The sequence below is a fragment of the Salvelinus fontinalis genome, chromosome 24, assembly GCF_029448725.1.
Source record: "Salvelinus fontinalis isolate EN_2023a chromosome 24, ASM2944872v1, whole genome shotgun sequence".
Lineage (NCBI taxonomy): Eukaryota > Metazoa > Chordata > Actinopteri > Salmoniformes > Salmonidae > Salvelinus > Salvelinus fontinalis.
This window is the reverse complement of record NC_074688.1, coordinates 13231328-13259261: the sequence shown is the minus strand read 5'-3', so window position 1 is coordinate 13259261 and position 27934 is coordinate 13231328. Positions and strand designations below refer to the sequence as shown.

The 27934-nt window shown below is 46.6% G+C and overlaps 2 protein-coding genes across 3 annotated transcripts in view; both read left to right on the top strand.

Moving 5' to 3' along the window:
• LOC129821958 (pleckstrin homology domain-containing family G member 1-like) overlaps positions 1-15739 on the top strand; it is a gene marked incomplete in the record, with an annotated part of 50773 nt that extends 35034 nt beyond the window's left edge. Inside the window, 11 exon segments of the mRNA XM_055879734.1 lie at positions 6755-6821; positions 9897-9943; positions 11655-11805; positions 13046-13177; positions 13383-13565; positions 13794-13886; positions 13965-14051; positions 14254-14287; positions 14567-14644; positions 14958-15056; positions 15654-15739. Coding sequence (XP_055735709.1) covers positions 6755-6821; positions 9897-9943; positions 11655-11805; positions 13046-13177; positions 13383-13565; positions 13794-13886; positions 13965-14051; positions 14254-14287; positions 14567-14644; positions 14958-15056; positions 15654-15712 — 1030 coding nt within the window.
• Positions 15740-16137: 398 nt separating this feature from the next.
• Positions 16138-26233, top strand: LOC129821957 (nascent polypeptide-associated complex subunit alpha, muscle-specific form-like). Of its 2 annotated transcripts, none has more exons than XM_055879732.1 (4): positions 16138-16325; positions 16541-18176; positions 18473-19625; positions 23307-26233. In XM_055879732.1, exons 1-4 carry the CDS (start codon positions 16152-16154, stop codon positions 25279-25281), a joined length of 4938 nt encoding a protein of 1645 aa, XP_055735707.1. In that variant the 5' UTR covers positions 16138-16151; the 3' UTR covers positions 25282-26233. The 2 variants fall into 2 exon arrangements, with proteins under 2 accessions (XP_055735707.1, XP_055735708.1); XM_055879733.1 differs by having other exon boundaries at positions 16152-16319.
• Positions 26234-27934: the final 1701 nt, after the last annotated feature.

Here is a 27934-nt window from a genome sequence, read left to right as displayed (position 1 = left end):
TGACCATTTTGATTCTCATTTTTATATTGTAAATAAGCTTTGGCAATATGTACATTGTTACGTCATGCCAATAAAGCAAATTGAATTGAATTGAATTGAATTGAAATTGAGAGAGAGAGGGGAAGGGACGGAGAGAGAGAGAGAGAGGGAGGGGAGAGAGAGAGAGAGAGAGAGGGGAGAGAGAGAGAGAGGGGGGAGAGAGAGAGAGAGAACGCAGAGAGAGAGAGAGAGAGAGAGAGAAAGAGAACGCAGAGAGAGAGAGAACGCAGAGAGAGAGAACGCAGAGAGAGAGAGAACGCAGAGAGAGAGAGAACGCAGAGAGAGAGAACGCAGAGAGAGAGAGAGAGAGAACGCAGAGAGAGAGAACGCAGAGAGAGAGAACGCAGAGAGAGAGAACGCAGAGAGCAGAGAACGCAGAGAGAGAGAACGCAGAGAGAGAGAGAGAGAGAACGCAGAGAGAGAGAACGCAGAGAGAGAGAACGCAGAGAGAGAACGCAGAGAGAGAGAGAGAGAACGCAGAGAGAGAGAACGCAGAGAGAGAGAGAGAGAGAACGCAGAGAGAGAGAACGCAGAGAGAGAGAGAGAGAGAACGCAGAGAGAGAACGCAGAGAGAGAACGCAGAGAGAGAGAACGCAGAGAGAGAGAGAGAGAGAGAACGCAGAGAGAGAGAACGCAGAGAGAGAGAACGCAGAGAGAGAGAACGCAGAGAGAGAGAGAGAGAGAACGCAGAGAGAGAGAACGCAGAGAGAGAGAGAGAGAGAGAACGCAGAGAGAGAGAACGCAGAGAGAGAACGCAGAGAGAGAGAACGCAGAGAGAGAGAACGCAGAGAGAGAGAGAGAGAGCGCAGAGAGAGAACACAGAGAGAGAACGCAGAGAGAGAGAACGCAGAGAGAGAGAACGCAGAGAGAGAGAACGCAGAGAGCAGAGAGAGAGAGAGAGAGAGAGAGAGAGAGAGAATGCAGAGAGAGAGAGAGAACGCAGAGAGCAGAGAGAGAGAGAGAGAGAGAGAGTGAACGCAGAGAGCAGAGAGAGAGAACACAGAGAGCAGAGAGCAGAGAGAGAGAACACAGAGAGCAGAGAGAGAAGACACAGAGAGAGAGAGAAGAGAGAAGACACAGAGAGAGAGAAGACACAGAGAGAGAGAGAAGACACAGAGAGAGAGAGAAGAGAGAGAGAGAGTAGAGAGAGAGAGAGAAGACACAGAGAGAGAGAGAAGACACAGAGAAGACACAGAGAGAGAGAGAAGACACAGAGAAGACAGAGAGAGAGAGAGAAGACACTGAGAGAGAGAGAGAAGACACAGAGAAGACACAGAGAGAGAAGACACAGAGAGAGAGAGAAGACACCGAGAGATAGAGAGAGAGAAAGATGCAGACAAAAAAAGACAACGAGAGAGACTTGGAATAAGGGGTAATATCCAGCGAGCCCAGTTATGGTCACAGCAGCTCTCAAAGTGAAGGTATACGTCTTAAGTCTCGGTTCACCAGATTTTGCATTCCACAACCACAGAGGAGGCTTGAGATTGATTATATGTGTGAGATTATGTTCCGTACACAGTGGCACGGCAGCATATCTGAGCTGCACTCCAGCTAGATGTTATCAGATTGCTGTTTACGCTGATAGTAGAGATCCATTTATATGTTTCCTGGAAACCGTTTACAGGAGAGTAATGAGACAACCATTTGGCTCACTATAGTTGCTCAAGCAATTTCACTTTGTTTAACTGTAGCCTGATTTTCATACATTTCCCAGTTTCAGGAGTGATGTATTGGTACAGTATTTATGATTATTTGTCTAGAATAGTGAATGTGTCAATGAAAAACCTAAATGATTACTATGTCAGTAGTTCAGTCGAGTGATGGGAACGTTGAGGAGGGAGAAATGGCACGGATGAGTTTGGACCCGGGGAAGCCTTGGGAAGAGTACCGCTCAAATTCTTCATATTTCCTCAAAGCTCCTCGCCCTGCCCCCCTGCTGACACTCTTGTTTTCACACTTCAGTCTCAGGGCCCATGCCAAGTCGTCTCTTTTCATTACATACCCCCCCCCCCCCACATGAGTAAGTACTCACACCCTTCTCCAACTCCAATATGCTTCCTGCCCCCGGTTCTCATGGGAAATGGCCTCACTGTTGCAGAGAGAAACAGAGCGAGAGAGAGTTCGGGATTCCTCCCGTCTGCTCCAGGCTCTGTGCAGTGTAACTCATTGCAGTACAGTAAAGTATGTACATCAGTGCCAGGGGTTTATCCCCATCGCTCGTTGCTGTGGGGCTAGCTAGGCCATAAATTACATTTGTTTGTAATGAACAGAATGAGAGCAGTCAGTTCCCTAACAGGCTCCCAGGGAGAGACAAAAAAACGAATTGTATGCTAACTCTCTTTTTCTCATCACTCAAAGTAGCACACTGTTCATCTCAGGAAGGAAAAAAAGGATTGACCTCATTTCTATCCTCTCCTTTCCCCAATAAGAAGAGAGAAAATCAACCTTTTTCTCCCTTGTCCTTTTTCTTGTTCTGCCTTTTCTAAATCTCATCTCCTCATCGCTGTGGTATGCAGCCCCTGCATCCATACTGGTGTTGTTACGTCTACTTTCTTGGCCTGTTCTCCAGGCAGCATACGGATGTCGTTTGCCGTGGCCCGCCGCGGTGGACAAAGCCTGGTGTAGAGTTCTGGACCCTGCTGTGAGCAGACCGAACCGCAGCAAGAGACAGGGCACAGCCTGGTGAACAGTACAGCCAGGATAAACAGACAGACAGACAGACAGACATGCTCTGTACTATTCTAGTAGTTAGTCAAAGGCCAGTAGTGCGTTCAATCTTGTCCATCTTTATTAGATTCACGCTGAGTAGAAACAGTGGCTGAACAGGCCACTATGATAGTCAGATAAGTGCTAAATTGTCTAGTCTGTCACGGAAAAAGGATCCTGCATCACTGGCCTGGTACCTTATAGATTTATCTCTATGGATACGTGACAAATACGTGGAATCGTGACCTCTAACTTTTTCTAACCCAACTCTTAATGAGTGACCGAGAGACAGACACGGAGACAGAGAGATTAGTCAGGCCTGAGCTTATCAAGATGACTTAACCGTCTCTTGCTTAGAAACCCTGCCCATCCTCTCTTTCGTCTCTCTGTTCCAAATCCCTAATTTGGAAAGTTTGCCAGAGACGTTGAATCCTCTGTAGTCTAATACAGCGCTTATGAGAAACACAGAAACAAAGAAACAGAGAGACAGAGAGAGAAAGAGACTTTACTACTGCACATGAAGATGTTCAGTTGCATTGTCTGAGTGCCATGATTTATCTCTTGTATCTGTCTAAGGCCTGGTGCAAAGCCAGGCACGGCTCACACGCAAAGTACATTTCAACTAGAAACGTAGACGTTTCAAAATGAACACATTTTTTGTTGTTGCGTGCAGCCCCTGTACAGTATAATGACACTGAGAGGTAGAGGATCTGATAGAATATCCTAATAAGAAACACATGTTCTGTATAATATCACGAGTTTCAAAGCTGGCTATGGACAGCGTATAATGATAGTGCATGACGTTACAGTATAAACAGATCAATTACCTCCAGTGGCTGTAGATAATGGTTTGGTGTACCACCACTATTTCTTATACTGTTGGTATTTAAGTTGTGCCATAGAGTTGAAGTCAATTGGAATGTGGACGTGTGGCACCATAGAAATATAGAAGTATAATTATTGCAATGGTCTGAGGGGCTTTTCCCCGTTCTAGAAATTATATTTCTATGTGTGACTATGTATGTCTGATTCATTCAACTTCTCATGGAGTAGACGCATTGCTTGTAGAACGTACAGTAGGGGGGCTGGGCTCCTGGGGCCCATTGCTCATATCCCGGTGGCGGCCTGTGTGTGGTGACATTTAGTCAAGCCTGGTTAGTTCCTCCACTATGTTTTATTTAGGTCTCACTGTGACCCCTGCATGCATGGCTCGGGTCACGGCTCCTATGAAGTCCCACACGAGAGACATAACCCCTTACCCTCTCACTCCTGTCCAGTCAGAGTCGTTCTGAGTGCTAAGCCCCCTCACCTGTTCACAGTCATCCCTGTGACCCGGTGGTCTGCCTGGGAGGGAATCTTCCCTCTTACCCTGGTTGGCTGGGATCCAGGAAGAGCCAGTCCCCCAAACCGTGCTGTCTGTTTTTATCTGCCGTGGCTCGTGTGGGAGTGGCTGGTGTTGCTGAGGATACGGGTGTCACATGAAAGAAGTTCTCACTTTGAGAGAGGCGGTGAAGTCGACATGTGAAGATACTCAGGGAATGGATTGGGAACATAAAGCCAGCAAAGTTCAAGTGCATATAAACATTCTGATTTAGGGATGTAGATAGGTCTCTGTTGTTTTTGTCTGGCACTTACTGTGTAGTTGCTAAAGAGGAAACAGATCTGCGAGTGCTCTAATCTAATGCAGAGATCGCACTCCGTGAGAGAGGGGTGCTTATTAAAGGAGAAAGGAGGGAAGTGAGGCGTACAGGAGGAAAAGAGAAGGGGGAACTGGCTGTATGGGAGGTAAATAAACTAGGGCTCCCCACAAGCACAATGAAAAGAGAGGTTCAGAAGTGCGTCAATGGAAAGAATGGAACAAAGGGAGGGAGCGTGTGAGTTCATTGATGCAGTGCGCCTCGCAGGTGACCCCCCCCCCCCCCCCCCCCCTGTTTGACTGTAATGCTTTGTGAAATATATGACTGTAGAAGGATCATCTAGAGGAGGCTCCTCTTTCCTCTCACAGTTCACCCTCTATCTAGAGGAGGAGCAAATGCACCTACGTTAATAACCAGATTGTCATGTGTCATCTAGCACAGGGAAGAACAATACACAAATAGTGAGGAAATAAAATCACTAGGCTTGATTTAAAACTCTAGTTTTTCTCTGACCTCAAATATGGAGCATCTCTGTTAAAAGTCTATGGATGGAGTGTTTTAGTAACGAAAAGCTGAGAAAGCAATTAGTAGGTTTGTTACAAGCATAACTCAAGTCCAAGGCCCTGACAGCCAAATACTTTCCAGGGCTTTTGTCTTAAAGTAGCAGGCCCTGCTAGTAAGTGCCAAGCCTTAATTAAATCCAATGTTTGCAAACATGCTACAGCACTGCAGATGTAGTCTTGTTGAGAGCCCTTCGCTCTTGCAGATGGAGGAAACGTCTTCGTGGTGGAATGTTCTTTGTTCCCTCTTTCTCTTTGTCTTTGTCTGTCAACAACAGGATTCAGACATCAGTCAGGGCCAGTGGCACGCAGAGACACCCTGCTCTGTGGCCATTTGATAAAAACCACCCGTAATTCCCCCTTGCTTCCCGCAAAACCCTAATGACGCCCTCTTACCGCGGAGGGAAGCCGCGAAACAAGCCTTGTCTCCGAGGGAGGAGAGAGTGACGCAAAAGAATGAAGGGCTGCGGTTTCGCTCCAAACGTTTCCCCACATCCATTTGAAGGCGAACCCCGGGTGTTTACAGAGCACCTCTCTATTTTCCTTTGGAAGAGGGGGGATCCCGGGAGACTGACCAGTCCGGCAGCCCTGGGCCTCTCAGAGATGCGGAGAAGTTGGGCTTCGCTAATGAACTGAGTGCAGATGGGCTGCTCATCACGTCGTGTAACCTCAGATATGGGCTGATGGGGCTGCGGTGAAGGACACCTTCAGTTTCAGCTCACTGTCCAGGAATGTGAGGCTAGTTGTCTCTGTCGAGATGTCCCAGTAAACCACCAGAGACTGACATTACAGCCATTAGCCACATCAACCTCCATCTTCTCCTAACCGGAGCCGCAATTCAAAACGCATCGCTGTCCCTCAACCCTCCCCTCCTCACTACTATTCCTTACCTTTTCCACCATCTCCTGCCAAGACAATTCTGCAATGATAGTTTTGATTCATTCAGATACTGAAAGGAGAGACCCGCCGCTCTCTCCCCCAAATGACATCCATGAAGTAGGATGTTAATCAAAAGTTACAGGCTCCTGGAGAGAGCTTGCATATGTGTTTCATAAGAGTTCTGTCCATGGTGATGACGGGGCTAGGGTGAGCTCGTGGCACGGGACCACAGGTGAAATGGGTGCACGCGGTTATTTGACCCTTGAAGTAAACACTCGCCCCCTGTCCCCTGTTAAAAGTAGTCTGATCCATGTTTGTAAGGTGTTGGGGAGGCGGGGGGGGGGGGGGGGGGGGGGGGGGGCTGTAGTGGGACAGCTGGAAGGGGGTTCTGGTTGGGGTTGGCTGATGTGGGGCTCGATGTGTCTCATCTGCATGTATTTAGGAGATAGTTTGGAAGGATCGGAAGGGGAGACATAAATGAATCCTTTGTGGTAATGGAGTTTGGATTTGGGATCCGTCCCTGCCAGGACCGTCTTCGACACCAGCTCCAAGGGCCTCGGTGGAGACGGAATAACAGTCTCCAAACAAAGTTCTCATGAACTCTCCTAGACCTCGACAAACTCACATGCACTCATAAGCACTGCACCGTGTCTACCAAGCAATGTCTGTGCTGTCCATTTTATATAGCAGTGTATGTGCTCATCATTATGTGTTATGAGTAGTTGTTACATGGATGTTACAGTATTTGACAGGGATATGTTTTATCATGACTGAGAGCTGTTGTACTGATTTGTAGAGCATGAGTCCCAGGGATGTAGACGAGTTAACAGGGATGTTTCCATGACTTCTGTGTGTTGCAGTGATACGTTTACATTGCTGTACTGGTGTTCTCATGGCCCATAACTGACCTCTGTCTGTCTGTCTCTCCCACAGTGAGCTTCTGGAGGACCTGGAGAGGAGTCCTCATGCGGCTGCTATCGCCGAGTGCTTCATTGAGAGGGTGAGTCACCACATTGTCGTGATCAAGCACAAACGACCAGTACATTCACATTACACATTTTCTTGTGGGTGTTCCGATGTTCTAAACCAGTGTTTCCTGATTGGTTGGTCACAGTCAGCCCCTCTTGGGTCATTGCTTAAGACTGGCTTGTTGTGTAGGCTAATAAAGGCTATGACAATATGGTGCTTGTATACAGTAGCTATTTTGTTCTCTGGATGCAGAGCGCTGTTAAAATGTCAAGCGAGCAGATCGTGTGAAACAAACTTTTGTTTCGGGCCAAGTCGAGAACCACAGCTGTTTGAAGTGGGCCACTGACATTGGGTAGTGTGTCAGAGGAAATGTTTGTACTTGGGCTATGTGAGTGTGCGTAGGCCCGTGACCAGAGAGGTATGGTGATTTGGTCTGGTTCTGAAGCGGTGGTGGCGCTGACCCTTTAACCCATGTGCTCACTACAGTTGAGTGGGTCTGCACACCCGCATGGTGCCGTACTGTAGTCGCCTGAGTAATGACACAGAACCACCACTGATAAAACAGGAACAGTGAAGGGTCCAATCGACCAGGGAAACAGGCTCTCCTTTGTGTCGGCTGGGAAAATGGCCAGCGTCTATGTCCCTGACTCCCGGGGTATGCCTCCATATGTGGGGCTGCAGACGGACACGCCTGGCCCTGCCAAAGCTGGAAAAAGACCCAAGAACCAGAATCCCATTTACGGTCCTGGATCCAAGGGTGCCTATTCTTAGTCCCGTCTCCAGCCTGTACTTTCCAGACCCTCTTATCCAGCAGGTCGCTATAGTTCTCTGCTATTGAATGGGCTACTGTTGTGGCCAATTATAGATGGCTGGGAAAAAAAAGAGTACATTCGATTAAGCCATTACCGGCAAGGTTATTCTGGGTTTTGCGATGCTGCTCTGAGCTTGACTAACCTCTCTGAACACGGTGAGGACAACGGCCCCTCGCTACTGCAGACTACGTGGAGGTGGCGATATAGGAAATAATCAGGGCCAGTGTGGAACGTGGGAAACGCAGTTCAAACGTGACCGTTTCTGCTTGGAATGAGGCCGTACGTGCTCTTAGGTTAGGTGTAGTCAGACACTGGGTCTGTATGGAGTCAGCTGTAGCCTGTAACAATTCACCATCTGCTAAGCTATGAATCTCCAACCCTAGACCTGCTGGCTATATGTACGACTGAGTGGTAAAGACAAGTATACATACATACACAAGTGTTTGGAACATAATATTCAGTTGACCTCACAGAACCATTATCTAAACCTGTAGCAGCCATTTTGGACTGTTTATGAGTTATGTGTATGTTGTCTGTCAAGGGTTATTTTCTTTACTCGTTTTGTACACTAGAGGGGTCATGGGTCACTGGTCGCATGTGTATATAGGTGGCACAGGTGACCAGGAAGGGTTAGAATAGGTGACCAGGATGGGTTAGAACAGGTGACCATGATGGGTTAGAACAGGTGACCAGGATGGGATAGAACAGGTGACCAGGATGGGATAGAACAGGTGACCAGGAAGGGTTAGCACAGGTGACCAGGATGGGTTAGCACAGGTGACCAGGATGGGTTAGCACAGGTGACCAGGAAGGGTTAGCACAGGTGACCAGGATGGGTTAGCACAGGTGACCAGGAAGGGTTAGAACAGGTGACCAGGAAGGGTTAGCACAGGTGACCAGGATGGGTTAGCACAGGTGACCAGGAAGGGTTAGCACAGGTGACCAGGAAGGGTTAGCACAGGTGACCAGGAAGGGTTAGCACAGGTGACCAGGAAGGGTTAGCACAGGTGACCAGGAAGGGTTAGAACAGGTGACCAGGAAGGGTTAGCACAGGTGACCAGGAAGGGTTAGCACAGGTGACCAGGATGGGTTAGCACAGGTGACCAGGAAGGGTTAGAACAGGTGACCAGGAAGGGTTAGCACAGGTGACCAGGAAGGGTTAGCACAGGTGACCAGGATGGGTTAGAACAGGTGACCAGGAAGGGTTAGAACAGGTGACCAGGGTGGGTTAGAACAGGTGACCAGGATGGGTTAGCACAGGTGACCAGGATGGGTTAGAACAGGTGACCAGGAAGGGTTAGAACAGGTGACCAGGGTGGGTTAGCACAGGTGACCAGGATGGGTTAGCACAGGTGACCAGGAAGGGTTAGCACAGGTGACCAGGAAGGGTTAGAACAGGTGACCAGGGTGGGTTAGAACAGGTGACCAGGAAGGGTTAGCACAGGTGACCAGGAAGGGTTAGCACAGGTGACCAGGATGGGTTAGCACAGGTGACCATGATGGGTTAGCACAGGTGACCAGGAAGGGTTAGCACAGGTGACCAGGATGGGTTAGCACAGGTGACCAGGAAGGGTTAGCACAGGTGACCAGGATTGGATAACAAGGTGACCATGAAGGGTTAGCACAGGTGACCATGAAGGGTTAGCACAGGTGACCGGGCAGGGTTAACACAGGTGACCGGGCAGGGTTAACACAGGTGACCATGAAGGGTTAGCACAGGTGACCGGGCAGGGTTAGCACAGGTGACCGGGCAGGGTTAGCACAGGTGACCGGGCAGAGTTAGCACAGGTGAGAAGAGAGGGCATACAGTTCTTATCGTATCACATATACACCTTATAGAATGCCTCTCTGCACCTTTTGTACAGGAATATGTGTTTCAGAGCTATTTATATTTATAGACGCAATAAATGGGAACTTCACCCCAAAAGAGTAACATTTTGTAAAGCTGATTTGTGTATGTGGACAGCTCTCTCCTGTGCCAGAGGCAGTCATAGGGAATCGCCACTACAAAGCCTACTTAAATGTAAAATGCAATTAGGTTTCTTTAACTTTCTTAGATGAGCTGTTGAGATGAGATGTTTCTTGGATGAGAATACATAAGTCGGGGAATGGGGTTTTGTAAGGAGATAAAAACAAAGTGTTTACTTCTGAGTGAGACCTGGAGAATGATCCTCATGTGAGGAGAGCTGTCACATAATCCTAGGGGGGTTTGTAGCAGAGTGAACATGGAGACCAAAGCTCCGTGTCTCTGGTCTTTCTCACACATCGGTTTATTTTCTCTCCCTCTTGTTTAGAGCGAAGCCTTCGACATATATACCCTCTACTGTATGAACTACCCCAAGTGAGTCACACACACACACACACACACACACACACACACACACACACACACACACACACACACACACACACACACACACACACACACACACACACACACACACACACACACACACACACACACACACACACACACACACACACACACCACTGTACTGGTGTGCACTGTAATTTGACCTAGATCATTGAATGATAGCTATTGTGAAGGGACCTGGGGTGAGAATGTAATGAGTTCAACACAGTGGACAAGTCAAGTTCAAAATACACATTTGAAATTGTTACAGTGGTATAAATATACAAATGTATATGATGGTGGGGGGAAAGAGTACAGTTGTAATCCCCATCCTTTATAGAGAGACATGAGTGGAAGGAAGATTATTGCTGATGGTCATAAAGTACGTTTACATGCACACAAAAGATGGATATTAAACTGACTATGGCAGAAGGCTGAGTGTAACATTACTCATGTAAACACCTTACTCTGCTTATCTTAATCGGTGTAAAGGTCAAAATCGAAGTAAGCATACAGTACGCCGATTAAAACACCCGTTTTTCTGAGCAATCTTTCGAATTATTAGGACATAAACAGCTTAATGGGCGTTCCAGCTGTGTATTTGATCTGCACATGTGCCAGCACCGGGAAGCGCAAGCCTCCCTCTTAAGTGAGTTCGGAAAAACTGAAAGTAAGCATCTTGTAAATAGTTTTCACATACAAACTGTACAAACTCAGAATCAAAAAGTCTTCGCAAAAATAACACGGTCACTGTGGTGGAACGTTTGTTGTGACTGTCGATTTTTCTGCATTTATCAAATTTACCATCAGGAGACCTGATTTCAGATGTGTCCATGTAAACAGGATTATTAGGGAAATCATTCTACTTGCAAAGCATGTAAACGTTTTAAACAAACTATTAGATTAACCTGACTATCTACAATAATCACATTATTGTGTGCATGTAACCGTACCCAGCGTCTTGAATAGATCTATTTGAACTACTCAGTGGTCGGAATGACAAGTGAAACCATCACATTAAGTTCATCTAATGAAAAACTATAGTGACTGATTTAATGATCTCGGTTCGATTCGGTCACTGGTCAAACAGGCTAACTCACAGTGTATTGTGTGTGTAAAACACAAACCCATCACAAGCATTTTAGAGGCGGCATCTTTCACGGCCCATCAATTCTAATCCCAAGGGCCACTACTATTTGACTGGCAGATGTTTGAATAGGACTGGATCGCTGCCCATCACCATGACAATGCAGTGTTCCACATACTCCGTGTAAACAGCCTTTCGTGCGTCTGTCACAGAGAATAGAAACAGAATTATATTTGTTATGAGACGTTGATGGTGCCCTGACCATGTACGTGAGCTGCAGTATGTGCATTCATCCAGTGATGTCTTAAAAAGACAAGTTCATAGCTCATACCGAGATATGCTGTTAACAGATATCAGAGCTTTTGCCTGAGAAAGACGTCCCAGTCGGACAGCAAAAAGAGGTTCAGACAAACAGTTGCGTTCAGACAAAAAGAGGCCCCTCTGAAGAGGGAACCGAAGGCATATGTTGAACACATTACTGTACGCTTCACCATGAGATTAAGTGCTGTCTGGCATAGCAATGAGCCAACTGATGAGTCTTACTGTGAACCCCCCCCCCCCCTCTTCCACCAACAACCTCCACCCCCTCTCCTCTTGGATCTCTTTCCCCAGCTCGGTGGCTGTTCTGAGGGACTGCATGAAGAACAAGAGCCTGGTGGGCTTCTTCCAGGAGAGGCAGACCACCCTGTGCCACTCCCTGCCCCTGGAGACCTACCTTCTGAAGCCAGTGCAGAGGATCCTCAAGTACCACCTCCTGTTGCAGGTCAGTATGGGTCATGGACTGGGTCAGAGAGACAATACAATGATACTGATCCAATAAAATCAATGTCAAACTTATTCAGAGAATACAACACATATGTATAAACCCTTTATTTTACACAGAGGAATGGTACAGGGCCTGTTGTAGACTGAGTTTCCCTTCAATCCAAAGCATACTGTTTCTTACTCTGCACTCCTTGCCTTTATTAGTGAGTGATACTCAGCAGACCAGCGGTGCAGCTAGCGAGTAAATGAAGCATGGAGAAGCTGTGAAATGAAACAAGGACCCTATCATTAAACGAAAGCCCCCAAGTCACGCAGACTCTCAACTCATGGCATTTAACTAGCTGTATTTGGACACTGATCAACTACCTAGGCTTCTCTCTCCAAGCCCACCTCTGTGCTGGTTATTCTCAAGTATGTATAGCTGCAGCCCAATATGGCAAGTGGGCGTGTCGAAAGGAGTGGGTTTATGGAAAGTGAATCAGCTCATTTCAAAGTCGCTAAACCAGTGCAAATGAGGGAGTTCTATTAACCTGAGCCATGGTACGCTGGTCTATGGCCCCATTGCCCTGTGATGTGAACAGTAATCTGTGCCGCTCTGTCATGTTGTCAACAAGGCAGCATGGTGCATCATCCAGAAACATCTCTTTTCCATAAAATATATATTGGAATTGATCCCCTCATTGGCTAACGCACCGGTGTTGTATGGAGCTGCTTGACGACCTGAGGTGCTTCCCACTGGGTGGTGTCTTATCACAGTGTCACAGGCGGTAGATAACGTAGCAATTTTTCCCACAACCATCTCGATGTCACTTTGATACACACAGTCAGCAACAACACTGGGACACAGTGTCCTTCGCTCTCGCTTGCCAAGCACTGCTGTCCCGCAACGTTGTGGGAAGTAGATACCTAGTAGCCAATATTAGGGTGACAGTCACGGTAAGGACACACGTACAACGCATACAAGCAACAATAAACCCATCATCAGTACTTTTAATAAAAGAATGTCAGGTTTATAACTGAAAATGCACAATCATTTGTGTAAACTAAATACTGAAATACAACTCAGACTCATCCTCTGACTTCCAAACAGGAGTTCCAACTCTCGCAGTACGGTAGTTGCCTGGTTTCGACACACCCACTCCTTCGTTCTCTGGTCGCCGTATTGGGCTGCAGCTACCGCTTTCTCGTTATACCAAACCTAATAGAAGCCTAACCTCACTATCACCCCCGTGTGGCAGGAGCTGGCCAAACACTTTGATAAAAGTGACCCTGGCTACGAGATGGTGGAGGATGCCATCATCACCATGACAGCCGTGGCCTGGTACATCAACGACATGAAGAGGAAGCAGGAGCACGCCGTCAGGCTGCAGGTACGGACCACCAGTCAGGCTCTGAGGAAACTACTGTATGTGTTATCTAGGACTCTGAACTGGCTGCAGAGGTCAGAGGTTAAAAGTCAAAAGAGGTTAGAGGTCACGGAGGTCTTTGTACGTCAGTCTCCACTACATCTGTTTTTGAAGGTTAGAGGTCAACCTTTGGTCAACACAAACACTGCTTTTCTTTTGGCTCTGGCAGGAGATTGAGAGCTTGTTGACCAACTGGACAGGTCCAGACCTGAATGGCTTTGGGGAGCTGGTGTTGGAGGGCTCCTTCAGGGTCCAACGGGTCAAGAAAGAGAGGGCATTCTTCCTCTTCGACAAGATGCTGCTTATCGCTAAAAAGAGGCTGGAGCTTTTCATCTACAGCACCCATATATTTGTGAGTGACGTGTGAACAGCGGAATGAATCGATCAGATGATTTTGTTTCTGTAAATGCTATGGGCATGTATTTTTAGAGATGACGCTAACACCAATCAAAAAAGTGAAATGTTTTCATTTGTTGCTTGATTCTTTATCGTGTACTGATACCCTTATTTCCCCCCCACTGCCTTTCCTCTCATATTTCACTCTCCTTTCCCTCATCTCTCCACCCTTCTCTCCATTCAGTGCTGTAATCTACTTCTGGTAGAAACCATGAAGGACCCCCTGTGTTTTAAGGTGTCCGATCAGACCATCCCCAAACAGCAGCACATTGTACAGGTATGAGTAAATCAAAGAACAGGACATTGTATTGTGTCAGACCAGTGTACCTAAACTACCTTCCTACCCATATTACAGACCAAGAACCAGGAGGAGAAACGCCTTTGGCTGCACTACCTCAAGAAACTGATAGTGGAGAACCATCTTGCCTCTCTACCCCAGAAGGTGAGACATTACGGTCAATGCTGCCGATATGAATGGCAATACTTTTCAGCCAAATATATCACTGAAGGCTGTGGCTATACTGAAACTGAGAATATTGTATTCACTCTGTTAGGTTGTGCTGCCACCTCATGGCTATTTAAAGTTAATGCAAACACTGTCGCAAGTCGAACAATCATTGAAATACCATACATGTATTTTTCAGGCAAGGCAGGTACTCGGTGACAACTTCTGTCAATGTGAGTTTCATGTCATTTCAAACCATCATACTTTCACACACCTACACTTTTCACTTTCAATTTACACTGTATTTGACACCAATCATGCACAACTCATCATGGTCACCTAATAATCCCCAGTTTACAATTGGCTCATTCATCCCCCTCCTCTCCCCTGTAACTATTCCCCAGGTCGTTGCTGCAAATGAGAACGTGTTCTCAGTCAACTTACCTGGTAAAATAATGGATAAAAAAAAAAATAATAATAAAACTCAGTAACTTGCCATTTCTATTTCACAGCTCCTCAGTTTGATCAGGATCATTTAAAAAAGTCATCTCCAAGATGCAATGAATACCATCGAGGAAGACGCCAATCAGGTCAGAACAAGCCATTCTTACCTGTAATGCACCTAGTATCTCATTTGTGTGTGAACCACTTTTATTTTCTGTTGGATATCTTTACTGGTTTTAAGAACGTTCAAAGTCGGATGAGTGTGATGGCTTCTTTTTTGTCATAAATCTAGCAAATAACAAAGGCCTTTTGCCATATGCCTGTCTGGTCTGTGTTTGCTGAGTAAACTGTGTGTGTGTGTGTGTGTTTGTGTGTGTGTGTGTGTGTGTGTGTGTGTGTGTGTGTGTGTGTGTGTGTGTGTGTGTGTGTGTGTGTGTGTGTGTGTGTGTGTGTGTCCAGAGCCCCCAGAGTTCATCTACACCCCAGAGAAGGCCAAGAAGAGCCTTCCCCTGCTTCTGGAGGGGAACCTGTCCTACCACCGCGGCAGGAGGCAGTCTGGTGAGACTTCTTAGAGTAGGAGTGCTGATTTAGCCTCAGTTTAGCCTTTTAGATCATAATGAATAAGATTATATGGACAGATCCTAGATCAGCATTCCTACTCAGGAGGCAGTCTGGTGAGACTTCATGTCTATAGAACAGGGTCCACATTCATAAAGAGTCTCAAGGCAGAAGTGCTGATGAACTATCAGTTTTGCCTTTTAGATCTTTTTTTTATATATTTATTTTTACATTTAACCTTTATTTAAGTCAGTTAAGAACAAATTATACCAGGGAACAGTGGGTTAACTGCCTTGTACTAGGGCAGAACGACATATTTTTACCTTGTCAGCTCAGGGATTCAATCCAGCAACCTTTCGGTTACTGGCCCAACGCTCTAACCACTAGGCTACCTGCCGCCCCAGTACTGAATTATTAATAAGATGACATGGACAAGGAGCACCTGATCCTGAGACGCTTTGTGAACAAGGGCCCAGAGAGGAATCACCTACGGCACATTACTTGGACTAAACGTACAGTTAGCTAGGAAATTTAAATGCATAAATGTAATAATTGGAAATGACTAATTCTTGGATGCTTATGGGTGTTTCTTTCCAGCTCCAACTAAAGACTTCGAAACAGCATTTCATGGTGAGAGTGGTGAGAATGCTTCATAAAGGATTGATTGTTTATCTTGTTTCCTGGTAGTGCCTCAGTCAGTCAGGGCTGAAAGATTTGGTATGTTTTTAATGGAAAGTCAACACGCACTTGTTTGTTTCCCACAAAACCATCCCTATCTTCTCATGGAATCCAGTCTCTTCAAAGGTAAGCTTGATTCAGACTTGTTCCACACTTAACCACCCACACAACTGTCGTACACATAAATCAATCATCAAATGATATCTCATTGGAAATAATTACTTGGCAAGAATTACTATAAGCAATGCCTTGTTGGCGTTAGAAATGCTACTGAATAACAACCTCCCTTCCTGACATTCTCCGTCTCCGTGTTTATACGCATGTCCATCTCCATAGGCTGGCAGCGAGGGGGAGCTGTGTCATGGGGCAGATAGCCTGGGATCCTCAGGCAGCACCAACACCCTGGCCTCCTCTGTGATGGAGGTGGAAGCTGAGGCAGAGCGGCCGGACCCCTGCCTGGGCCTGGATGATGAGGATCTATCCCCCCTGAGCCTCCCGCCCACCCTCTCCATCACCGAGGAGATCATGCAGTTCATTAACCAGAGCCGCGTGCGAGAGGGAATGGCCGAACTCAAGCATGACATAGTATGGGTGGGCTATATTGTCTTTCACAATTCACACATTGTTAAACAGTTGCCATGGATTTGAAGCAACCTGTGCCACTTGTCTAGTTACTAGACATTAGTGTCTAGTTTTATGAGCTATCAATTCCTTCCTGAGTTAGTATTGCATTACTCTACCGTGTACGTATTGTAGGAGCTGCAGGGATGACTGACTCTTTTGTTTTTGTTTCTGTCTTTCCACAGGATTCACCCCTGGATGAGTCCCTGGAGGACCAAACAACTGAGCCACCTCCATGTCCAGTTGCTCAGCAAGGAAATTACCAGCCGCTTGCTTCCCCTACAGAGGAGACTTACGAGTCGCAAGACCCCCATCCTAATAGTCCAGAGGAGATAACAGTGCAACTGGAGGAGAGCAGAACCAAAATGGAAGACCAAACTCTTCCACCCCGTCTGTCCAGTGAGTCCTCAGAGGAGGGAGGTTGTGAAGGTGGAGAGTCAACACCTTTGCCATCTGATGTCAAAGAGGAGATGCCTCAGGAGGAGAGCACATCAGCCAAAGAAACCGAGAAAGTTGAGGAAAGAACTGCATCAGAGGTGGAGGACGAGCAAACGATCAAAACCACGACACCTCTCTCTCCTGTAAGCCTCCCTGACAAAAGCGAGAGGGAGAAAGATCTCTGCTTTGACCTCCCCAACGAGGACAAACCCTCAGAAGCTCCTATCTCTCCTCTCTCCGTCCCAGAGGACACTGTACAGAGCCCTCAGGCGCCCAGGAAAGAGACCCAGCTCACCAAGTCCGACAGGCAGATCATCGAGAAGATCCGCAGCTACTACGAGGCGGCTGAGGCCGAGGCAGGAGAAGCAGGAGAAGGTGACAGCAGCCCCACCCCCAGGAGAAACAGCTTCTCCCTCATCATCCCCACCGGCCTGGTCAAAAACTCTGTGTCCCGCTTTGCTGTCTTTGGCCACCAGGACAGCCTGTGTGACTCGGAGAGCGGGCGCTCCGATGGGGCGGCAGAACCAGAGCCTGAGTTAGAGCTGCCTGACCAGGGAGAGGGAGCCCTCAGCCCAGACTGTTCCTCCACTTCTGCTGCTGGTTCCCAGGAAGATCATAGCCAGGCACCAGGTCAGGGTGAGCCTGCTGTGGAGGAATGTAGCAGGTTTGAGCCGGGGAGCGAGCTCCTCCCTTACAAAGAGTTGATGAAGGAGTGGAAAGAGAAGGAGAGAGTAGGAGCCGCTGTTAGTACAGAGAAGGAAATCACACTTAACCTGTTAACAGACATAAACAAAGAGCCCTCATGCAGTGATGAAGCAGCCAAAGTGATCACAGAAGACCAGCAAGTAATCAACGGCCACGGACCAAGTCCAAGTGATCTGGACGCAGAACCTAAAGAGGCCCAGAAAGACTCCACTGTCCCTCCACTTACAGGCCTCCACGACAGTAAGACCGCCCCAGTGTCCCAGGCTGGGTTGGGCAGAATCAGAGACAGGAGGTCCCTCACTGGGAACGTAGAGGGCCTACCCAGCCAGATCAAGGTGGGCCGCTGGTCCCGCCACTGTAAGATGGTGTCCTCCAGCCAGACCCTGTACGAGGGGGCAACGGTCGCAGACGTGGCAGGCATAGGCCTGTTCGAGGCCAGCCCCGGTGATCCATGTCTGGTGGAGAACTCGGAGAGGATCCTCAGTAAGGTTCAAATGCTGGCTCGTATGTATAGCGCCAAGGCCAGCATCATGAAGCTGCCACTTCACCACAAGAGGGTGTGTGTGGGTCGTGCACCGTGTACCGGCACCACCAGGCACAGTGTTCCTCAGGCCCAGCCGCCACAGCAGCATCATGGCGAGAAGATTACAGTAAAGAGAGCTCAGAGCCATTCCACTGGTCAGTACCTTTAACATCCTTTAGGAATGGCTATGATTTGATTTAATAGTGTAGTAGTGATGAAATCTGAAGACTTGTTGGTGTCTTATTGTTTCATTTTCACTTAATTTGTTTTAGTGAACAATATTAATAATGGATTAACACTTATAAACTGTGATTTACCATGTTTGATAGTGAAAGGAAAGCCTTCATATAGTTAGTTAGGAAACTCTACGAATAAAACATGACATGTAAAGCCTCCATATTGTGTATCAGTGAATGACAGTGTTTGGGATGTTTTTTTGTGGGTTTTACAGGTTGCCAGGAGATGACTTCAGTTTCCTCAGAACCCCAGCTCTTTGGCCACGTCCTTGTCAGCGAACAGCTGTCCCCCACCTACCGCCAGCAGGAGAATAGCTACGTCCTGGCCGGACCCAGGGACAGTGTTTCCAACCTGGGATCCACGTCCATTACCTCTCCACCCTCCTCCCCTCTGACCACCCCACCAAAAACCCCTCAGGTTGGGCCTGAGGAGGTAGTGACAACTGCTGTGGAGGGGAAGCTTATGGAGAATCAGTCTGAGGAAGTAATCTCAGAAGCTGAGATGCAGAGGCCTCACTCCAAGAAGGGCTTCCCAGTCCAGGAAGGCCCCATCCAAGGGGTAAGGATTGAGGTTCCAGCTGATGGTCATCCAGGGACCCCAGAGATGTCTGTGAATCTCAGCAGGACTCAGGCAGAGCAGAAAGGGCATCATCTGTACTCCATCAGGGAAGATCCTTCTCTGGGGACAGCATCCTCTTTAGCAGGCCCATGTGGGATCAAGGACAGGTCTCCAGGGGTTGGAGCTGCAGAGGAACTGCTGAAGACCATTCAACAGCAGGCTCCAACTGAACCAGAGACGAGCCAGGTGGTGAAGCCAGACGAAGACAATTTAAACACCAAGATAATGTCGCCTTATGTTGCCAGTGGGGCTGAGAGGGGGAGTTCACCCCAGATGGCCCCTGGTCATCAAAATAAAGCTGAATCCACCAACGAGAAACCACGAGATGCCACTCTAGATGATCGGGATGTTTCACCTGCATCGCCAAAGATTTCCCCTCACAGCTCCGACACATCTCCCACACAACAGAGGTCCATCTCTGGACTAACTGAGGGGTCAAACCCCTTAGTGTGGCATCCCACTCAGTCACCTATGACTGAACCCATACAAGCAACACATACATCTGGTCAGAGAGTCAAGGAGAGTCAAGTCCCAGAGGATTCCAAAGAAAAAGGGGGCATGGTTCCCCATCCGTGCTCATCGCTCCAAAGCCCGACGCCTATAACTCCGCCAGGGGTGCAGTCCTCTGACTGTCTGCCTAAGTTCACCAGCCAAAGACCACCCAACCTGCACCTGCCCACTAGCATGGGTAGAAGGAGCCTTCCAATCAATTGGAATGGATCAAACAACGCCACACTCCCCAGCCAAAGGTACAGTATTTAATAGGCCTAATAGTACAGTAGTAACACAATTTCACCGGTCCATTGCTTAATTCTTCCACGAAGAGTTCTTGTAGAAAATAAGCAGAATCTACCACACACCCAAAACCGATTTGTGAAGGTGCTGGAGGCAAAAGGCAAAACTGGAGAAACATTAAAGAAATTTGCATCTGACTGGAAGAGTGCAGAGACTTTTTCCTGTTTCTTGACTAAGAGTTCTTAAAGAAATTCCATGAATAAGATAAGACAAGATAAGATAAATACATTGTTATTCACAGAGTAGATGGAAAGAAAGCATTTTAGTGAAATGCTATATGCATAATGATTTATTTTTTACTATTTTCTACATTGTAGAATAATAGTGAAGACATCAAAACTATGAAACGACACATATGGAATCATGTAGTTACCAAAAAGGTATTTAACAAATCTAAATATATTTAAAATTTTAGATTCTTTAAAGTAGCCAATCTTTTCCTTGATGACAGCTTTGCACACTCTTGGCATTCTCTCAACCAGCTTCACCTGGAATGCTTTTCCAACAGTCTTAAAGGAGTTCCCACATATGCTGAGCACTTTTTGGCTGCTTTTCCTTTACTCTGCGGTCCAACTCATCCAAAACCATCTCAATTGGGTTGAGGTCGGGTGATTGTGGAGGCCAGGTCATCCGATGCAGCACTCCATCACTCTCCTTCTTGGTCCAATAGCCCTTACACAGCCTGGAGGTGTGTTGGGTCATTGTCCTGATAGTCCAACTCAGCACAGACCAGGCGGGATGGCGTATCGCTGCAGAATGCTGTGGTAGTCATGCTGGTTAAGTGTGCCTTGAATTCTAAATAAATCACTGACAGTGTCACAAGCAAAGAACCCCCACACCATCACACCTCCTCCTCCATGCTTCACGGTGGGAACCACACATGCAGAGATCATCCGTTCACCTACTCTGCGTCTCACAAAGACACAGCGGAACCAAAAATCTCAAATTTGGACTCATCAGACCAAAGGATAGATTTCCACCGGTCTAATGTCCATTGCTCGTGTTTCTTGGCCCAAGCAAGTCTCTTCTTATTGGTGTCCTTTAGTAATGGTTTCTTTGCAGCAATTTGACCATGAAGGCCTGATTCACACAGTATCTTCTGAACGGTTGATATTTAGATGTGTCTGTTACTTGAACTCTGTGAAGCATTTATTTGGGTAGCAATTTCTGAGGCTGGTAACTCTAATGAACTTATCCTCTGCAGCAGAGGTAACTCTGGATGTTCCTTTCCTGTGATTGTCCTCATGTCAGCCAGTTTTCATCATAGCGCTTGATGGTTTTTGCAACTGCACTTTAAAAGGAAAGAAATTCCATAAATTAACTTTTAACAAGGCACACCTGTTAATTGAAATGCATTACAGGTGACTACATCATGAAGCTGGTTCAGAGAATGCCAAGAGTGGGCAAAGCTGTCGTCAAGGCAAAGGGTGGAGAATCTCAAATATAAAATATATTTTGATTTATTTAACACTTTTTTGGTTACTACATGATTCCATATGTGTTATTACATCGTTTTGATGTCTTCTATTATTCTACAATGTAGAAAAGATTACAAATAAAGAAAAACCCTGGAATGAGTAGGTGTGTTCAAACCTTTGACTGATACTGTAAGTATTCACACCCCTGAGTCACCACATGTTATAGTCATCTTTGCCAGCTATTACAGCTGTTAGTCTTTCTGGGTAAGTCTCTAAGAGCTTTGCACACCTGGATTGTACAATATTTGCTAATTATTATTTTTTAATTTCTTCAGACTCTGTCGAGTTGGTTGTTGATCATGGCTAGACAGCCATTTTCAAGTATTGCCATAGATTTTTTAAGCCATTTTTTTCCAAAACTGTAACTAGGCCACTCAGAAACATTCAATGTCATCTTGGTAAGCAACACCAGTGTATGTTTGGCCTTGTGTTTCAGGTTATTGTCCTGCTGAAAGGTGAATTTGTCTCCCAGTGTTTTTTGGAAAGCAGACTGAACTAGGTTTTCCTCTAGGATTTTGCCTGTGCTTAGCCCTATTCCATTTATTTTTATCCTTAAAAAAATCTCCCTAGTGCTTGCCGATGACAAGCTTACCCATACCATGATGCAGCCACCACCATGCTTGAAAATATGAGGAGTGGTACTCAGTGATGTGTTGTTGTGTTGGATTTGCCCCAAACATAATGCTTTGTATTCAGGACATAAAGTACAATTCTTTGCCACATTTTTTGCAGTTTTACTTTAGTGCCTTATTGCAAACAGGATGCATGTTTTGGAATATTTTTTATTCTGTACATGCTTCCTTCTTTTCACTCTGTCATGTAGGTTAGTATTGTGGAGTAACTACAATGCTGTTGATTCATCCTCAGTTTTCTTCTATTACAGCCATTAAACTCTAACTGTTTTAAAATCACCATTGGCCTCATGGTGAAATCCCTGAGAGGTTTCTTTCCTCTCCGGCAACTGAGTTAGGAATGACGCATGTATCTTTGTTTTGACTCAGGTGTATCGATACACCATTCACAGTGTAATTAATAACTTTACCATCCTCAAAGGCATATTCAATGTCTGCTTTTTTAAAATCCATCTACCAATAGGTGCCCTTCTTTGTGAGGCATCGGGAAACCTCCTTGGTCTTTCTGGTTGAATCTGTGTTTGAAATTCACTGAGAGACCTTACAGATAATTTAATGTGGGGTACAGAGATGAGGTAGTCATGTTAAACACTATTATTGTACACAGAGTCCATGCAAGTTATTATGTGACTTGTTAAGCACATGTTTACTCCTGAACTTATTTAGGCTTGCCATAACAAAGAGGATGAATACTTATTAACTCAAGACATTTCAGCTTACATTTTTTTATTAATTTGTAAACATTTCTAAAAGCATCATTCCACTTTGACATTATGGGGTATTGTGTGTAGGCCAGTGTCACAAAATCTAAATGTAATCCATTTTAAATTCATGCTGTAACACTACATAATATGAAAAAAATTCAAGGGGTGTGAGTACTTTCTGAAAGCACTGTAGATGCAAAGTATGTGAAAAGGCCCCTGAATGTCCACAGCTTTAGAGGTTATATTGAGTGGTAAAATTATCCATAGTTCCTATTTTGCTGTATAATAATAAATCGTTTTATTTTGTGTATGTCGCTGCTAAGAGCTGAGTTGTATACATGGACTGTCAAAGTAGTTTATATTCACAAGACTGAGCCATCGCTGTCTGCAGTCCTCTCCTCTCAATCCTGCTTCTCCTCAAGCCAGTGTTGTGGCATTAATCAGTCCCTCCAGGATTTCGCAGGGATTTTTTTGTGATATTTTCCATGGCAATATGCAGTGATTTAGTCGAATTTGTAGCGAAAATGCATTGACAAGGATTTTATTTTTTACGTGTGGCTTGATTGAACCATATTATGCAGTGATTGGTTGAAATTCCGAGCCCTCTTTTTGTACTGTGCTGATGGGTCAGGTTTATGCGATAACATTGCGATGATTTGTCTGTTTTATGTGGAGATAGTGCAGTGATTGGTCAAATTTGCAAGCCCTCGCATATTATGTGTGAAATTGTTGATTTTGCTCAAAATGTTGCCATCGTAGAATCCTGGAGGGACTGATTAATCAAGTCCATTCATTTCCTCTTCTCTTTCTTTTGGTTATAGACTACCACCTGCTCCACTGAAGTCCAGAGAGGCAGGCCAGGATCCTTCAGCCCCATCCATCCATGCCTCAGAGTTGTCCCCCATCAGACAGCCTTCCTCCCAGTCTTCATTGGAGAGATCAGCCACCCTGCCTCCAGGTATCGGCCATCCCATGGATGCCAAGCCCCCCTCCGCCTTCAGCCCCAGTCTCCACCATCGCTCTCCCTCCCCAATCAGACTCCCCTGTTCCTCTCCCACCCCTTCTGCCTTGACCAAGTCCCTGGCTGCCTTCTGCATCAGCCAGTCCATCAGCCAGAGTCTGGCCAAGAAGAACGCTCGCCTCCAGGACCAGGCCACCCCTCCCCCAGACAGTCCAGCCCCTCTGGCTCCCGCTCCCACTGCATCCCCACTCAGGATGAGGTCTCCCTCCCCCAAACTCACCTCTGGCCCTAGCGGCCCCCTTCAGTGTCCCCCTTCCCCTCTCCGGTCTACTTCACTTCGCTCCAGCGCATCCCCATCCCCAGCCCTGTCCCCCCCACCATACCGCAGGCAGCACTCAGTCTCCCCAGCCCCCCCAGTCAGCCTGCATCAAACTGCCTCTTCCTCTGCCTCCCCCCGGCCCAGGCCTGTTGCCCTAGACCAGCCACGTCATATTGGTTTGAATGGAAATAGCAACAACAACAACAACACCACTAACGGAGGATTGGCCGTGAATCACCGGAAGCCACCGTTAGCGAGTGACAATAGTATACCCCATCCCCATGATTCTCTTTGGAGTGGTTCTACTCACACTTCCAACAGAGTGGCAAGGCCCTTCTCTGCCTCGGAGCCCAGCTCACGAGTGCCGTCTCCCTCTCCCTCCCCATCTCCATTCAGCAGGATCTGCTCCCCACCCCCTATCCAGAATCATACAGGCCCTCTGATGAACAAGCCCCCCAACCCTAGAAGCACCCGGGCAGGAGGGGCTAGCCCCTTCAACCACCTGGGCCTCTCCCTGGAGCTCCCAAGGGCCCCCTCAGCCTGCTCCTCAGGCATCACCTCCCCTCGTATTACCTCCCCTCCGCCCATCGGGGTTCCTGCCAATGTGTGGGGAGTCGCCGCTCCTCAGCCGCGGAATGCATTCCCTTCCTCCTCCACAGCCTCAGCCACATGGAGAGATGGCTTATCTCCCTCCCCCTCCATTCAGAGAAGCTACAGCACCACCTCCCCTCCCCCATCTGGTTTCTCCTCATGCTCTCCAACCCCTTCTCAGAACCTGCGGAGGACCAAGGGGAGCAGCCTGCCCTTCCTCAACCTGGCTGACCGACCACCCAACCCAGTCAGGAATGGGAGAAGGTCATGGGGAGAGAGCGGAAGGCGCAGGGCTGTGGGTGCGGAGCAGGAGTCTGGGCTGATGAGCCCCCGAGGGGGATCCTACTCCAACAGTGGCTCCTACAGCGGCTCCAACAGCGGTTCCCCATCCTGCCTCAGCCCCGGCACCTTGTCCCCTGTCAGACTGGCCCCTGGGAAGAGCAACCACGGCGGGCAACACTTCACCAGCATTGCCTGGCCCGACGTACGAGAACTCCTGACCAAGTATGACAGTGGAGACAGCCCTGACCGGAGTGCTCCGACCTCCCCTGTCTGGCCTCAGGATGAGTGGGGTGACCCGGACCTTGGGGAGGACAGTTGCCGGAGCCGCCTGATCTGTGCCTATGTGCCTCGGGCCTCCCCAGCCCCAGACATGGGCGCACCCATCCAGTGCCCTCACAGGAGTGAGCCAAAGCCAGATGACACCTCCTCAATGCAGGCAGCCAGAAGGACTCTAAAGACTAGCTATGCTACCACTGTGAACCTGCAGATTGCTGGCAGTGGACGAATCACTTCCTTCAGCAACACCCAGGTGAGCTTGAGCCAGACCTTAGCCCCTGTGGTAGACAGCCAGGGCAGACGGAGAGTCAGCATAAATGCCTGCAACCTCACCCTTCCTGTTCCCCAGAACTGCAAGAGGCTGTGAGGGGCTGCGACTGGGGGACCTCCTCCAAGGTGCCTTATGCCTCAGTGAAAGTCTAAATAGGCACTTTACCCTGAAACAGTGGTGTTCATCGGGATCCTATGAGATATAACTCCAGGTCATAAGGTAATGAATTACATTAGACTTAATTGGACAGTAGACTGAATCACCTGTTCTTCCAGATGACAATCTGACAATGTCAGGGATTCTGCAACCAACTCCACGTACCACCGTCCGGCCACCTACATCACTGTCCAACAGGACACTGACTGAACCCACAGATAAATTAGTTTTCCGGTGTCGTTTTTATTTGTCTTTTTGTTCTTGTTTGTTCTTTCAAAATAAATTCTGTTTATTCTGTTAAACAAAAAACAATGTATTGTTTACCAAACTCCTGTGTTTGTGCTTGTGGCTGGCATGGTGAAAACGATCAGTTATTTTCTTTTATTTATGAAGTAGTCTTATTTTGTCTGCATTTCTGGCACTTAACTTTGTCTTTATTTTGCACAATGTCCTCAGCTGTGTGTGTAGTTAAGACGTATCTGTGAAGGTAGGTTTTATTTCACACCAAATCATGATGTTATATGTTATGTGTTCGAACCTATGTAGTTGTATCAGTGATCAGTGATCTATGATTTATTTGGTTACATAAGAGCTGAAAATAAGGGAAAATAAGGGCAACAAATTTCAGGGAAAACAAAATGCAAGAAAATGGATGTTGTGAGTCATTCACATGCATTTTTTTATTGCTGTACAACACAGTGTCTTCAGGCTACTATGTCCCATTTTGATAGTATAGACCTAGCTACTTTTTTAAGTACCGTATTTAAATATCAGTTTTGAAATTGTGTGAGCTCCTGTGGTCAAAAGACTCAAAAAACAACTACTGTGTGTATTACTTATGTGTATTTCAGTTATTTGTACTCCAATAATAATAAAAATATTAAAGACCCTTTGATGTTGTCTGTCTCCTGTATAAATCCTCCATGTATACCTATTATTATTGATTTGTCAATATCATGGAAAACATAGTTATTAACACTGAATGCCAATTTTTCCATGCCTACTTTTCCGAAGGAAAATAGTTCCCTGGACCTGGTCGACGTGCCTGTGTCAGGGTCGATCGGAAGTGGGTGAATGATTATGAATAATAGTGATGGAAGTTCGGCTCTTTTTACTGACTCGGATCTTTTCGACTCGTTCAGTCAAAATAGCAAATCTTTTGACTCATTTCGTTCACTTGAGTCAATAATCCTGCTGTAGAATTAATTGCGTCCAGTAGGTCAAACAAACGACTAAAATGAACGATTCAATACGAGAAATGAATCATGACTCTCGAGTCAGTATAAAAAGTAGCAAATCGTTCGCGAACTGCACATCATTAATTAAGAACTGGGGTTGTGTTTGGGTTGGACTCTAGGCTACGCTCTGAGTGTAACTGAGCATCAGAAATGTCAGGATTTTGTTGCAGTACAAATATTATAGATTTTAGCTACACAATTTGAACTTCAACTGAACTTCAACTGTGGATTTTAAAGTGTCCTAGGTCAAATCATCTGCTTCTTGACGGAGTTACTTTTGTTTTCACTTTGTACCTACATACGGTGCAAACTTCAGTAGACTTTCAAGCTGATTTACCATGTCCGGGTAAGTTACCGCTATATGTGTGAACCAGTAGCCTACTGTAATAGAGAATAATGTTGTATTTCTTTTGAGTACCTATCCCAAATACCACTGAAAAAACGGAACTATCTTCTTTGCATAAATCGCGCGGGACGTCATGTTACAGTAGGCTAGGCTGTATGAGATTCATATTTTTGATGTATTTAACTAGGCAATAATTTCCCGTAAAATAGATTTCATGAATCCTGTGGTGTTTATTTTAGCCCTGGTTGCACACGCTTTCAGGTGAATGTTCAAAGTGCAAAAACGAACAGACATTGCTTACATACCTATCCTATTAGATTCTAAGCTGCGGGAGGATCTCAGAAAATCGATTTTCTTCACTACTACAATTTAGGGCCGATTATCCTGTCTTCACTACTTCTAGAGATATTTCAACAAAACGATTTTGTGGTAAATGTATCACTTTTTTTAAATGTTGAAAAAAATATACAAGCAGGAAAGCCTTTAGGATAAATAAAACAAGTTTTAGATCATTTTTGAATAAAGTAGTAATTGTTGGATGACTGTGTTGGGGGCAACTCGCCCTCCCTCCCTAGTACACTACTGTTACATCATGTCAATTTCATTATAACATCCTTTTGCTCCCAAGTCCGGTTTGGTGTTCATAAATTCACTCTGAAGTGCCATAGTGTGCTCGTAAATTCACAGCCTTGACAGTGTTAGTTCGCTTCGCTCTCGGAGCGTTCAGAGTGCACGCTGACACTGGACGCTCACGCCGAGTAGTAGGGATGATCTGAATGTTCTGACAACGGTCATATTCAACGGGTGTTGCGCGTTGTAAATTCGCCAGTTATTCTGCGCTCTGGCACACTCAGACAAGAGTCCTCTGAAATCGGAGTAGATAGCCAGACTGAATTTACGAACAGGGGTCAGAAGGATTACTTTATCCTATCCTAGGTATTCCTTAAAGAGGTGGGGTTTCAGGTGTCTCCGGAAGGTGGTGATTGACTCCGCTGTCCTGGCGTCGTGA

Excerpts from the sequence above, each read along its gene's own strand:
- LOC129821957 (XM_055879732.1), top strand. The coding sequence starts at position 16,152 with ATGGAGGTGGAAGCTGAGGCAGAGCGGCCGGACCCCTGCCTGGGCCTG. Across the intron at positions 16,326-16,540 it reads TCAAGCATGACATAGTATGG|GATTCACCCCTGGATGAGTC; the intron begins GTGGGCTATATT and ends GTCTTTCCACAG. Across the intron at positions 18,177-18,472 it reads AGCTCAGAGCCATTCCACTG|GTTGCCAGGAGATGACTTCA; the intron begins GTCAGTACCTTT and ends TGGGTTTTACAG.